The following is a 15,063-nucleotide window of genomic DNA, read 5'->3' as shown; positions in this document are numbered from 1 at the left end:
TCCTCCAGACATGACGCTTGGCATTTGGGCCAAAGAGTTCAATCTTGCTTTCATCAGACCAGAGAATCTTGTTTCCCATGGTCTGAGAGTCCTTTAGGTGCCTTTTGGCAAACTCCAAATGAGCTGTCATGTGCCTTTTTACTGGGGAGTGGCTTCTGTCTGGCCACTCCAACATAAAGGTTGTCCTTCTGGAAGGTTCTCTCATCTCCACAGAGGAAATCTGGAGCTCTGTCAATATGACCATCAGGTTCTTGGTCACCTCCCTGACCAAGGCCCTTCTACCCTGATTGCTCAGTTTGCCCAGGCAGCCAGGTCTAGGAAGAGTCATGGTGGTTCCAAACTTCTTCCATTTAAGAATGATGGAGGTTACTGGGTTCTTGGGGACCTTCAACGCTGCAGAAATGCTTTGGTACCCTTCCCCAGATCTTTGTCTCGACACAATCCTGTCTCGGAGCTCTACGGACAATTCCTTCAACTCCATGGCTTGGTTTTTGCTCTGACATGCACTGACAACTGTAGGACCTTATATAGACAGGTGTGTGCCTTTCCAAATCATGTCCAGTCAATTGAATTTACCACAGGTGGACTCCAACCAAGTTGTAGAAACATCTCACGGAATATCAGGATGCACCTGAGCTCAATTTCGAGTCTCATAGCAAAGGGTCTGAATACTTATGTAAATCACTTTGTCACCATGCAGTATTGTGTGTAGCTTGATGAGATGGAAAAGATATTTAAACGTTTTTGAATAAGGCTGTAATGTAACAAAATGTGGAAAAAGGGAAGGGGTCTAAATACTTTCTGAATGCACTGTAGGCTAGGTGCATGTGCACTTGATAGGTGCAAGTTTCCACTAAATTCTCAGCTGCATCTGATTAAGTAATAAATGTAACAAGGTTGTAGTCTCTTGTGGACAGATGCGCTGGGCGACCAAGATTACAAAGGTTGGAGGCTCAATAAACTCGAATGACCTGACTGTGAATATGAACTCTTCAAAATCTACACTCAATAATACTGCTTATACTTGCCCCCCAACAGTGTACCATCTGGGTTAACTTGGTTGAGTTTACAATAACAGCTTGGACATTAGTCAGCCTCACTGACTAAGGTCTGCCATACGGGTTGCCATCCCAGATTCTAATCAAATAAATATTTTGTGAGAAAATAAACACACTAATACACCACAGACTACATATCTGTAATATCTGGGTAAGTACAAGGTTGTCACTAGTTCTTTCACGGGATTTCGCTATTTAAAGTGAAGTGTAACTTTATAGTTACCTATGAGCAATTTCTATATAATGACTTATTACTCATTACCAAGTGAAAATACCTATGAACAAAAGATGAGCTTCTACTTTAGTGGACTTTATTGCAACATGTAAAATGACATTACAATAATAATAATTGTTATTGTTAGATTAATAATTTGATTAAACAAAGATATAGGCCTACTCAATAACATAAAAATAACTATTCTAGTGGTGACTCAAATCTGTAGCCTATAGTATGGTGAGTAGCCTAGACATCTAGCTAATTTAGCCTAGATAGCTAGCTGTGCGGTACTGGAATGCATGAAAAAATGTCTTTATAATAAAGCATTGCATGCATTATCATAGCTTTTGCTACTGGCATAGAGCAGTAGAGTAGAGGTGATTGCAAAAGTTGCAAACATGGGGGGGAAAGTTTATAGCTCCGGGAAAATGTTGGCCTTTTATAATGGCATTTCATGCAATTCTGCTTCATTTTAGATGACTGAAGACTTGAGCAGATTTTTTTTTAACATCACAAATGATCGGAATGATAGCCTACTTTGACACTGACAAGCTGAGAATCTGAGATCAATAAAAACGACCCTGTCAATAACCTAGGCGTGTGGAGACACCCATATTATACAATATGAGGAGGAAATTATAGTCCTAAAAAAGTTTTCCCGTTTCACTGACTCACCCAATGATGCACAGCTCACTCACCCATGATTGCTGATGCCCTTGTGTAAAACAAAACTGCTGAAATACTGCGAAAGGCCTGTTTTGGCTGCATGTTCACTGACAGATTTGCCACACGTCCCCAACTGTAGGCATGCCTTGTGATTTGGCTACACAGAATCCACAGCTAGGATATTTTTTCTAATCTATTGATCCTCTGTGTCTAAATTATAGGGCTACTCCTGATGAAGTCTTCTGAATGATTTAATTTCTCTCTGAACAGAGAGCAGCCATTCTATAACTTTGGCAAATGTATTTAAATTATCATGGGTGCTGTGGCACCCCCAGCACCCTTCCCGTGGCTATTATTCTGTAAGGAAATAAATGAAGTGCAATGCTGGAGAGATGAGAGTTGCAAGCTCATGTCTATCAGAGCAGAGAGAGGGAGAGAAAGTGAATGTCATTCTAGTTCTGTGAGAGATCCAGGCACACTTCTCTCTCTCTTACCACAGCAATGGCCACGCGTTCGTCTATAAGTGTTTGTATTTATTAGCTGCTGCCTGGGGTCCAGCAAAATATAGGCAGTTTCTACCATTTTAAAAACATTACAATATATTCACAGATTTCACGACACACTGTGTGCCCCCAGGCCCCTACTCCACCACTACCACATATCTACAGTACAAAATCCATGTGTACGTGTGTGTATAGTGAGTATGTTATCGTGTGTGTGTAAGCATGTGTCTGTGCCTATGTTTGTGTTGCTTCACAGTCCCCGATAGACAGTTTACAGTCAAGGGTTACTCCAAGCAGTTTAGTCACCTCAACTTGCTCAATTTACATATTATTTTTTACAAGATTTAATTGATGTTTAGGGTTTAGTGAATGATCTGTCCCAAATACAATGCTTTAAGCTTTAGACTAACTTATTCCTTGCCACCCACTCTGTAACTATCTCCAACTCTTAAGTGTTGCAGTCATTTCAGTCACTGTAGTAGCTGACATGTATAGTGGTGAGTCGTCCACATACAGTGCCTTGCGAAAGTATTCGGCCCCCTTGAACTTTGCGACCTTTTGCCACATTTCAGGCTTCAAACATAAAGATATAAAACTGTATTTTTTTGTGAAGAATCAACAACAAGTGGGACACAATCATGAAGTGGAACGACATTTATTGGATATTTCAAACTTTTTTAACAAATCAAAAACTGAAAAATTGGGCGTGCAAAATTATTCAGCCCCTTTACTTTCAGTGCAGCAAACTCTCTCCAGAAGTTCAGTGAGGATCTCTGAATGATCCAATGTTGACCTAAATGACTAATGATGATAAATACAATCCACCTGTGTGTAATCAAGTCTCCGTATAAATGCACCTGCACTGTGATAGTCTCAGAGGTCCGTTAAAAGCGCAGAGAGCATCATGAAGAACAAGAAACTCACCAGGCAGGTCCGAGATACTGTTGTGAAGAAGTTTAAAGCCGGATTTGGATACAAAAAGATTTCCCAAGCTTAAAACATCCCAAGGAGCACTGTGCAAGCGATAATATTGAAATGGAAGGAGTATCAGACCATTGCAAATCTACCAAGACCTGGCCGTCCCTCTAAACTTTCAGCTCATACAAGGAGAAGACTGATCAGAGATGCAGCCAAGAGGCCCATGATCACTCTGGATGAACTGCAGAGATCTACAGCTGAGGTGGGAGACTCTGTCCATAGGACAACAATCAGTCGTATATTGCACAAATCTGGCCTTTATGGAAGAGTGGCAAGAAGAAAGCCATTTCTTAAAGATATCCATAAAAAGTGTCGTTTAAAGTTTGCCACAAGCCACCTGGGAGACACACCAAACATGTGGAAGAAGGTGCTCTGGTCAGATGAAACCAAAATGGAACTTTTTGGCAACAATGCAAAACGTTATGTTAGGCCTAAAAGCAACACAGCTGAACACACCATCCCCACTGTCAAACATGGTGGTGGCAGCATCATGGTTTGGGCCTGCTTTTCTTCAGCAGGGACAGGGAAGATTGTTAAAATTGATGGGAAGATGGATGGAGCCAAATACAGGACCCTTCTGGAAGAAAACCTGATGGAGTCTGCAAAAGACCTGAGACTGGGACGGAGATTTGTCTTCCAACAAGACAATGATCCAAAACATAAAGCAAAATCTACAATGGAATGGTTCAAAAATAAACATATCCAGGTGTTAGAATGGCCAAGTCAAAGTCCAGACCTGAATCCAATCGAGAATCTGTGGAAAGAACTTAAAACTGCTGTTCACAAATGCTCTCCATCCACCCTCACTGAGCTCGAGCTGTTTTGCAAGGAGGAATGGGAAAAAATGTCAGTCTCTCGTTGTGCAAAACTGATAGAGACATACCCCAAGCGACTTACAGCTGTAATCGCAGCAAAAGGTGGCGCTACAAAGTATTAACTTAAGGGGGCTGAATAATTTTGCACGCCCAATTTTTCAGTTTTTGATTTGTTAAAAAAGTTTGAAATATCCAATAAATGTCATTCCACTTCATGATTGTGTCCCACTTGTTGTTGATTCTTCACAAAAAAATACAGTTTTATATCTTTATGTTTGAAGCCTGAAATGTGGCAAAAGGTCGCAAAGTTCAAGGGGGCCGAATACTTTCGCAAGGCACTGTACATAGACACACTGGCTTCACTCAAAGCCTTAACAGCTGCCCCGTGGAATTCCTGATTCTACATGGATTGTGTTCGAGAGGCTTCCATTAAAGAACACCCTCTGTGTTCTGTTAGACAGGTAACTCTTTATCCACAACATAGCAGAGGGTGTAAAGCCATAACATATATGTTTTTTTTCCAGCAGCAGACTATGATCAATAATGTCAAAAGACACACTGAAGTCTAACAAAATGTCCTTCCCTATAAGCATGCTGAAAGTTTGTTGTCAATTTGTTTACTGTAAAATAGCATATCTGGTCAAACATGTTTTTTTCCAAAAGTTTACTCAGAGTTGGTAACAGGCTGATTGGTGGGCTATTTGAGCCAGTAAAGGACCTATTCTTAGGTAGCGGAATGACTTTTGCTTCCCGTCAAGCCTGAGAGTTCCTCTGTCCAGAGTCTGTGTTCTTTTGCCGATCTTAATCTTTTCCAGTCTGAGATATGGCTTTTTCTTTGCAACTCTGCCTAGAAGACCAGCATCCTGGAGTCACCTCTTCACTGTTGATGTTGAGACTGGTGTTTTGCGGGTAGTATTTAATGAAACTGCCAGTTGAGGACTTGTGAGGCGTCTGTTTCTAAAACTAGACACTCTAATGTACTTGTCCTCATGCTCAGTTGTGCACCGGGGCCTCCCACTCGTCTTTCTATTCTGGTTAGGGCCAGTTTGCGCTGTTCTGTGAAGGGAGTAGTACACAGAGTTGTACGAGATCTTCAGTTTCTTGGCAATTTCTCGCATGGAATAGCCTTTATTTCTCAGAACAAGAATAGTCTGACGAGTTTCAGAAGAAAGGTCTTTGTTTCTGGCCATTTTGAGCCTGTAATCGAACCCACAAATGCTGATGCTCCAACTAGTCTAAAGAAGGCCAGTTTTCAGCTGTGCTAACATAATTGAAAAATGGTTTTCTAATGATCAATTAGCCTTTTAAAATGATAAACTTGGTGATCCAAAGCTTTTTACTATCATTCTTTATGTCATTTATTTTTGTTTCAAAGTGTAGTTTCTTCTTCTTTTTATTCAGTTTAGTCACATGATTTCTCAATTTGCAATACGTTTGCCAGTCTGTTGTGCAGCCAGACTTATTTGTCATTCCATTTCTCTTATCCCTCTCAACCATACAAGTTTTCAATTCCTCATCAATCCACGGGGATTTAACAGTTTTTACAGTCATTTTCTTAATAGTTGCATGCTTATTTGTAACTGGAATAAGCAATTTCATGAATGTGTCAAGTGCAGTGTCTGTCATTACACACCACGGACCAACAAATATTCTTTACATCAACAACATAGGACTCACTACAAAACGTATGGTATGACCTCTTATACACTATATTAGGCCCAGCCTTTGGAACTTTGGTTTTCCTAGATATGGCTACTATATTGTGATCACTACATCAGATGGATCTGGATACTGCTTTCAAGCAAATGACTGCAGCATTTGTAAACATGTGATCAATACATGTTGATGATTTGATTATTGTGCTGCTTGTAACTACCCTGGTAGGTTGACTGATAGTCTGAACCAGGTTAAAGTTTGAAGCTTTTTCTTGAGTTGGCAGCTTGATGAAAGTCAGTCAATATTTAAATCACCCAGAAAACATACCTCTCTCTTGATATCACATACATTATCCAGCATTTCACACATGTTATCCAGATACTGACTGTTAGCACTTGGTGGTCTATAGCAGCTTCCCACCAGAATGGGCTTTAGGTGAGGCAGATGACCCTGTTTTCAAATCACTTAAAACAGTATTTAACATGAGATCCTCTCTAATATTTACAGGAATGTGGTTCTGAATATAAACAGCAACACCTCCAACATTGGCATTTGTCTCTTTTCTGTAATGTTATAACCTTGTATTGCTATCACTGTATCAAGGTATTATCTAAATCAATTTCAGAGATAGTCCGAATATAAATTTCATCTGTTACTAGCAAACGATTGATTTCGTGAACTCTGTGTCATTATGGTAGGGATTAACTGAGCTGAGTTTGGGTCATTAATAAATCATTGTCTCAACGCAGCCTTATAATGCTGTGAAAGGATCCAGGAACTCAAATGATTTGGGTGGATCCCATCCTCCTTATAAAACGTCTGGGACCTCACACAATACATTTGTATTAGTTGTATGTAATTAAAACAGTGGACAAGACAATCATTTGTAGGCTATGGGCTACTCATGTTAAATTGGCAACAGTAATTCAACACGATGGATCGGATGCTTGAGTAAAAAGAGGATTACACACAAAACACATTTAGTCTCCGTAGCAAATTGACATACATTTGCTACGATGGGTTTGTGTCACATCACACAGGTAGCTAAATCGTATTTTTTATTTGGTTACGAGTGAGTAAGTTTACATGCACAGTAATAATTTCACATTAAACTGACTATGACACTATTAAGCAATAGTCATGTAAACACCTTACTGGTTATTTTAATCGGGGAAAGTTAAAATCGAAGTAAGCATACGCTGATTAAAACACCTGGTTTTCTAAGCAATCTTTCTAATTATTAGGACATGTTTGGAAAAGCCTGATTTACCGTGGAGCAATTACAAGTTGCGAAAACCCTATATTAAAAATAAGCAGATAATAGCATGCCAAAAGCGCGGTCGCAGTCGGAGGCGAAATTACGCGCATCCAAGGCTGTTTTTGGTTTCACTTCCTCAAAGAACCAGTACTGTGTTCAGTGTTTTTTTTCTCCTGACATTGTTTGAGACAGGACTAGATTCCTTTTCTAACAGTCCTGGAGAAACGTTTTGTTATTATCATGTCATGCGCTATTTAATGGTTTAATAACCAAGACTGGAATTTGTTTTTGGGAGAGCTGTGGTTCCCGAGTTTTTCCGCCGCGGACTAGGACAGCGCGGCTAAGAACAATGTTATCAAAGGTTCTGACGGTATGTATAGCCAGCCCATATACGTATACTGTACGCGACAGCCTACTATAGATTCCTATAATGTATTTTATCCGTACTGTTGGATCCTTTTCTCCTAACTGGTTATCTGACTCGAATTCCTTACATTTTCCAGTAAATACAGGCAGCTGAAGCCATGTATATTATGGACTCCAGTGCCGAGGAAGCCCGTGCTGGACTAACGGGCCATGTGTCCACTGTCCAAATGCTCACCTTGCACCGTGAGCTACTGGTTTCCCAGGTGAAGAGCACGCAGTGCATTATGGATAACCTCCTACAAAGTGGTTTTCTGTGTATCGAGGATGCAGAAATCATCCAGCGCGCAGCCACCAAGACAGACCAGGTAATTTACCATAGGAGGGTTTCAGAGAGGAGACATGTCCATTTGGACCACACACATTAAATGACAAAGTACCCATCACAAAGACATGCTCTTGCATTCACTAATAGCCTACTAGGCCCAAACTAAAATGGACTAATCGATTTTAAGAGGAGAAAATATAAAGACAAGACTTGATTTTGCAATACATTTGGTATGTTGCCAGTATCTTATCTGTGAAAAATCCTGTTTGGCCACATTAATCAAAATGTGGGAAGTAATATTAATCACTGGTAAGTAAATATGATTGCCATTGTGCAGGTGCGTAAAATAGGGAAACTGTTAGCTGCCAAATTATTTGTAAATATTGAATCACTGTAAAGTAAATATGATTTACTTATGATTGACATTGCGCAGGTGCGTAAAATCCTGGAATTGGTCCAAAGGAAAGGGGTGCAGGCATGTGAATACTTCCTATATATTCTCTACAAAGTTTATGATGCATACATAGACCTCCAACCATGGCTTAAAGAGATCAACTACCAGCCACCAGACTTCGTACGGGACATACCAGTGAAGAACACGGACCCTAGTAAGTATGTCAGTAAACTGTATGGTGCAGCACTTCATATGTGTTATTGAAATTTTACTTAACAATAAAAAATACAGTGCATTGACAATGTAAGCTATTAGAGAATCACGAGGGCAACTACTGTACATTTTGGCTAAATATCAGTGGTTGAGAATCAGACTGCAGTGTATTCTCCCTACCCCCCTCTTCTCAGTTAGTAGGTACTGTGAGAAGCTGAGGCACGAGCTGGGCCGAGACACACGCTTCATTGCCTCCTACGCCCAGCAAGAGGAAACCCTGTTGGAGGAGCTCTATACAGACACCCTGATGGAGCTCCTGAATGACCGCAATGAGAGCCTGGGCCACCTAGAGGGTCTGGAGCAGCTCTTGGGAGAGCAGGGTGTCTTTAACTCACAGGCAGAGACGGTGCTCGTCACGGGAGACGCTGGGGTGGGCAAGTCCATCCTCCTCCAGAAGCTCCAGAGGCTGTGGTCCAAGAGGGAACTGGAACAGACAGACGCCATGTTCTTCTTCAAGTTCCGCTGTAGGATGTTCAGTACATTCAAGGAGACAGACGAGATCTCACTGAGGGACCTGCTTTTCAAATACAACTGCTACCCCGACCAGGATGCGGATAATGAGGTGTTCAGCTACATCCTCCGCTTCCCTGAAAAGGTTCTCTTTACGTTTGACGGCTATGATGAGATCCAGGCTGATCTGGACCTGGTGAATGTGCCTGAGGTGGTTTCTCCAGAGGAGAGGACTCACCCCCTTCTGGTGCTCATTAATCTGCTCTGTGGGAAGCTGCTCAATGGTTCCCGGAAGGTCCTGACGGCTCGGACAGGCACCGACGTCCAGAGCAGGGTGATCCGGAAGAGGGTGGCGCTGCGTGGGTTCTCTCCGGCCCACCTTCAGACCTACACCAACCTGCACTTCAAGGAGCAGGAGCACCGGAACCTGGTCTCAGTCCAGCTGGATGCCAGCCCCCACCTCTGTGGCCTCTGCTCCATCCCCCTCTTCTGCTGGATCGTCTTCAGGAGCTTTAAACACCTGCACTCAGTCTACGACGACTTTGAGTTGCCAGAGGCTTGCGTGACCCTCACTAACATATTCCTTCTGCTGTCTGAAGTCTTCTTCAGCCGGGGGGCCGCTCCCCCACCTGTCCTCCTGAAGAGAAACACCAGGTGCCCCGCTGATACCTTCAGGGCAGGACTGAGGCCACTCACTGCCTTCTCCAAGCTGGCTCTGCTGGGCATGGAGAGAGGAGGCTTTGTGTTCGACCAGGAGGAGGTGGCCTCCTGTGGCCTGACTGACGATGACCTTAAGGTGGGTTTCCTCCGACCGGTCAGCTGCTACGATGCATGTGAAAACCCTTCCACCTTTGAGTTCCTTCACCTCACCCTGCAGTCCTTCTTGGCTGCATTCTCCCTGGTTCTGGATGAACAGGCCAGCGTAGGAAACATCCTCAAGTTCTTCACCGAGTGCAGCAGGAGGGGCAATACTTCTTGTTTATCGTGTGTCGTCCACTGCATCGGTGGCTCCTCCAAACCCAGGGGAAAGGATCCGTTCAAGACCAACGAGCATCTCCAATACGCCAACCTCTTCCTGTGTGGACTGCTGTCTAAGGCCAACGCCAGCTTGCTGGAGCACATGGTTCCTGCAGCGCTACTGAAGAGGAAGCGGGCGGTCCTCAAGTCCTACCTGTCCACCAGCGTGAGGTCCCACCTCCGCGGTTTGCCACTCTACAGCACAGAGCAGGAGGGCAGCAAGGTGCATGTCCTGCCCAACTTCCTGTGGATGCTGCGCTGCATCTTCGAGACAGGAAGTAAAGAGGTGGCACAGCTGACTGCGAAGGGAATCACAGCTGACTACATCAAGCTGGGCTACTGTAATGTGTTCTCTGGCGACTGCAGTGCCCTCAACTTTGTGCTGCAGCACCGGCGGAAGAGGCTAGGGTTGGACATGGACAACAACAACATCAGTGACTATGGGGTCAAGCAGCTCAGGCCTTCATTCAGTAAGATGACCGTGGTGAGGTGAGGAATTCGAATACATGCAGATGGAAACAGTTTGTATTTTATGCCACTGTTTACATGAAAGGTACACTTGTTTACAAATAACATTGACAAATAATTTCTTACTGCTATAGAAAATACTAGTATAACTAACTATAAAGTATAACTTTTCAGCTAAATTCGTTTTTCCATTTCAGATTGTGTGTCAATCAGATCTCAGACAGCAGCGTTGAGGTACTGGCTGAGGAGCTTATCAAACACAGAGTGGTGGAGGTTCTGGGGTGAGTCAGTGTCTATCGGGTTCAAATTGCCTGTCGAACTTTAGTAATGTATTGAGCTGTATGACGAACTTCATATGACGTGACTGTGACTGTATTTCTGTTGTCTTGATTTGCCAGACTTTACAATAATCACATTACGGACATTGGAGCCAAGCTAATCGCTCATATCATTGAGGAATGTCCTAAGTTAAGAGTCGTCAAGTATGTAAATTAATATGTCCAATCAATTATATAATGACTTGTATATAAATTAAAATGTTTATTTTTGGCACTTTGATTTGTTCAAAGGCTTGGCAGCAACAAGTTCACCAGTATGGGTGGCAAGTATCTGGCCAGCGCCATTCAGAAGAGCACATCTATCTTTGACGTGGGGTAAGTGCACTAATATAATTATTTTATTTAACATTTTGGATCAGAGTGCATGGGATGGATTGTTCCTGTTTTTCAGAATGTGGGGGAACAGCATTGGTGATGAAGGAGCAAGAGCATTTGCAGAGGCCCTGAGGAATCACCCAAGTCTTACCAACCTCAGGTGAGATGGATGGCAAGAAATGTCATCGTTATCACTTCTCTGAATAAGTACAATTGAAGTCAGAAGTTTACATAAACCTCAGACAAATACATTTAAGGTTTTTCACAATTCCTGACAGTTAATCTGAGTAAAAATTCTCTGTTTTAGGTCAGTTGGGACAAATACTTTATTTTAAGAATGTGAAATGTCAGAATAATAGAAGAGAGTGATTTATTTCATCTTTTATGTCTTTTATCACATTCCCAGTGGGTCAGAAGTTTACATACACTCAATTAGTATTTGGTAGCATTGCCTTTAAACTGTTTAACTTGGGATAAAACGTTTCAGGTAGCCTTCCACAAGCTTCCCACAATAAGTTGGGTAAATTTTGGCCTATTCCTCCTGACAGAGCTGGTGTAACTGAGTCAGGTTTGTAGGTCTCCTTGCTCGCACACGCTTTTCCAGTTCTGCCCACAAATTATCTATGGGATTGAGGTCAGGACTTTGTGATGGCCACTCCAGTACCTTGACTTTGTTGTCCTTAAGCCATTTTGCCACAACTTTGGAAGTATGCTTGGGGTCATTGTCCATTTGGAAGACCCATTTGCGATCAAGCTTTAACTTCCTGACTGATGTCTTGAGATGTTGCTTCAATATATCCACATCATTTTCCTACCTCACGATGCCATCTATATTGTGAAGTGCACCAGTCCCTCCTGCAGCAAAGCACCCACACAACATGATGCTGCCACCCCCATGCTTCAAGGTTAGGATGGTGTTCTTCGGTGGTGAGGCTAGCAAGCCTCCCCCTTTTTCCTCCAAACATAACAATGGTCATTATGGCCAAATAGTTGAATTTTTGTTTCAACAGACCAGAGGACATTTCTCCAAAAAGTACGATATTTGTCCCCATGTGCAGTTGCAAACTGTAGTCTGTCTTTTTAAGGCGGTTTTGGAACAGTGGCTTCTTCCTTGCTGAGCTGCCTTTCAGGTTATGTCAATATCGGACTTGTTTTACTGTGAATATAGATACTTTTGTACCTATTTCTTCCAGCATCTTCACAAGGTCCTTTGCTGTTGTTCTGGGATTAATTTGCACTTTTCGCACCAAAGTACTTTCATCTCTAGGAGACAGAACATGTCTCCTCCCTGAGCGGTTTGATGGCTGCGTGGTCCCATGGTGTTTATACTCGCATACTATTGTTTGTACAGATGAACGTGGTACCTTCAGGCGTTTGGAAATTGCTCCCAAGGATGAACCAGACATGTGGAGGTCTACAATTTTTTTCTGAGGTATTGGCTGATTCCTTTTGATTTTCCAATGATGTCAAGCAAAGAGGCACTGAGTTTGAAGGTAGGCCTTGAAATACATCCACAGGTACACCTCCAATTGACTCAAATTATGTCAATTAGCCTGTCAGAAGTTTCTAAAGCCATGACATCAATCTCTGGAATTTTCCAAGCTGTTTAATGGCACAGTCAACTTAGTGTATGTAAACTTCTGACACACTGTAATTGTGATACAGTGAAATAATCTGTCTGTAAACAATTGTTGGAAATATTACTTGTGTCATGCACAAAGTAGATGTCCTAACCGACTTGCCAAAACTATAGTTTGTTAACAAGAACTTTGTGGAGTGGTTGAAAAACAAGTTTTAATGACTCCAACAAAAGTGTATGTAAACTTCCCACTTCAACTGTATGTGACACTGATTGTGTCATGTCTTTTTCAGTTCTCCCACAACTGTGGTTGAGGTCAGAAATAAGGAAGTATAACCCATTGGTGTATCATTTTCCTAATGCACATTCAGCTACAGTATGGGTTACTGAAATCCCTAACTCACAAACACTGAAACTACAGTATCTATTTTACAGTATCACTCTGCCTCATAGTAATATCATTACCTAAAGTAATACAGTATACTTATGTGTTACTAATAGTAATTATATTTCTATGCTCTTCTCTCCCTTAGCCTCTCAGCCAATGGCATCGCTTCAGAAGGTGGGAGGAGCTTGGCCGAAGCACTGAAAGGCAACACAATGCTCAGAATCTTCTGGTAGGACAATCTTATTCATACATCAAATTTCTGTGACAGTATGTGTCTCTGTATATTTAATGTGCATTTGTGCTTTGGAGTTAACACAGTTTAAATGTGTGTTGTGGGGTTCTAGGTTGGTGCAAAACGAGTTGTCAGATGATGTAGCACCAGACCTGGCAGAACTGATCAGATCCAACACAGGTCTCTCTCACCTCTGGTAAGGCAGGCCCCAGTCTCAACACACTCCCAACAACCAATAATACAGTTTAGCTTCAGAATTAACCAGAAAGTGAACAAAAGTTATTTCTGAATGTTAAATAAATGTAGCTGGTTAACCTAGTTATCCCTTTGTGCCACTCTGCGCAGGTTAATCAATAATCAGCTGACAGTGGGTGGAATCAGACAGCTGTCAGAGGCTCTCTCCCACAACACATCACTCAAAGAGATCAGGTGAGTGTACGCAATGTCGCTCACTTATGAGCATTTTTTTTGTATCACGTTAATAATAGTATTTGATATATTCCTTAGATACATTTTTATTTCAAAACATCTTTCACCATTTGCACTTTGTAATGGCTGTGGTTCTTTGATTGCATTGCTGGTTCCTGATTATCATGTGCTCTGTCATCACTCACCCACAGTTTGAAAGGAAACTGTCTTTCTGAAGAGGAAGAGAAGCTGTTTGAGGCGGAGGGAAGGCTACGCTTCCACTGAGTAGACAGAACTGAGCAGACAGAACTGAGCTGGAGAGTGTGTAGATTGGTCACGTCTCTTACCGAAACTTAGTTCTTTGTGTGTTTTCTTGCATACTACATTTTGTAAATATTTGAACATCCTGCATTAGCTAGTTTATTCTGGCATATGAGTAAAAGTCTTGACCCATAAAAATACTTCCTACAGTCATATTTGTCCATAATGAATCTCTTTGTATTTAGGGATTTGAAACCAGAGGTGGCGTTCTCAGAGAGGAAGTCTTCAATGTAACTTTTTTACTAGCTCGACTTTAGTTTGAAACAAATCAACTTATAAAGGGCAAACTGTTCCTTGTTTAAGCACTTTCAGTTACCCATGGAACATCTTATCATTATGCAAAGCAAATCCATTGTTTAAATCCAGCTTCCACCCCCAAGCAATAAGACTGCTGAAACAATTAATCAAATGGTCACCGGAATATTACATTGACCCCCCCCCCTCTTCTTGAACTGCACTGTTGGTTAAGGGCTTGTAAGTAAGAATTTCATGGTAAGGTCTACACTTGTTGTATTCGGTGCATGTGACAAATAAAGTTTGATTTGATTTGAAACTGCTTTTGTTGACCAAAGGAAATACTTTACTGATGCTGAATTGCAGTATTGAATTTCTCCTGCACCACAACAACAGAGCACTCTGTAAATAAACTGAATTTGATGTGGCGCCTGCAATTAACTGGAGGTTAGGCCACTGCTCTCAAACCTCCCTTATCATCAACCCTCACCCCTCTGATTTCTCTGCCTCATTCCCTTATTCTTGTATACTGGCCAGCACTGTATCTGTATGACACATAACAGACAGTCAGTCATGTTATGGTCAGTTTGTGGTCATGGTGACTAATGAATATAGGTTAGCAGGCGATGATAGGAACAAACAAATAGAGGAAGACAGGACATTACACAACTTCCATATACACTACAGGTCAAACGTTTTAGAACATCTACTCATTCAAGGGTTTTGTCAATTGTACCGCAGATATGGAACCTAAATCACAGAGGATAGATGTGATGGCAGCTGCAGAGAAGTACCTGGGTACCC

At 42.0% G+C, this 15,063-nt stretch overlaps 1 protein-coding gene across 4 annotated transcripts; it reads left to right on the top strand.

Annotated features, from left to right (window-relative positions):
* The first annotated feature begins 6,760 nt into the window (after positions 1-6,760).
* On the top strand, positions 6,761-15,063 carry LOC110539162 (nucleotide-binding oligomerization domain-containing protein 1). Of its 4 annotated transcripts, XR_005036025.1 has the most exons (13): positions 6,761-7,521; positions 7,655-7,882; positions 8,276-8,450; positions 8,644-10,465; positions 10,642-10,725; positions 10,843-10,926; positions 11,014-11,097; positions 11,174-11,257; positions 12,449-12,529; positions 13,210-13,293; positions 13,409-13,492; positions 13,642-13,725; positions 13,917-15,063. XR_005036025.1 is itself a non-coding variant. In XM_036943629.1 (12 exons), the coding sequence occupies exons 2-12, from the start codon at positions 7,676-7,678 to the stop codon at positions 13,938-13,940; spliced, it is 2,841 nt and encodes a 946-aa protein (XP_036799524.1). In that variant the 5' UTR covers positions 6,765-7,521; positions 7,655-7,675; the 3' UTR covers positions 13,941-15,063. The 4 variants fall into 4 exon arrangements, 3 of the variants coding, with proteins under 3 accessions (XP_036799524.1, XP_036799531.1, XP_021481801.2); XM_036943629.1 differs by lacking the exon at positions 12,449-12,529 and having other exon boundaries at positions 6,765-7,521; positions 13,892-15,063; XM_021626126.2 differs by lacking the exon at positions 12,449-12,529 and having other exon boundaries at positions 6,769-7,521.

The sequence above is a fragment of the Oncorhynchus mykiss genome, chromosome 2 (genome assembly GCF_013265735.2).
Source record: "Oncorhynchus mykiss isolate Arlee chromosome 2, USDA_OmykA_1.1, whole genome shotgun sequence".
Classification (NCBI taxonomy): Eukaryota; Metazoa; Chordata; class Actinopteri; order Salmoniformes; family Salmonidae; genus Oncorhynchus; species Oncorhynchus mykiss.
This window is presented reverse-complemented; position numbering and strand designations above follow the sequence as displayed.

What these genes read in the sequence shown, in the direction of transcription:
- LOC110539162 (XM_021626126.2), top strand. Translation starts at nt 7,676, where the DNA reads ATGTATATTATGGACTCCAGTGCCGAGGAAGCCCGTGCTGGACTAACG. An exon ending in AGTGAAGAACACGGACCCTA is followed by an intron (nt 8,451 to 8,643) that starts GTAAGTATGTCA and finishes CCCTCTTCTCAG; the next exon opens with TTAGTAGGTACTGTGAGAAG. An exon ending in ACATCTATCTTTGACGTGGG is followed by an intron (nt 11,098 to 11,173) that starts GTAAGTGCACTA and finishes CCTGTTTTTCAG; the next exon opens with AATGTGGGGGAACAGCATTG.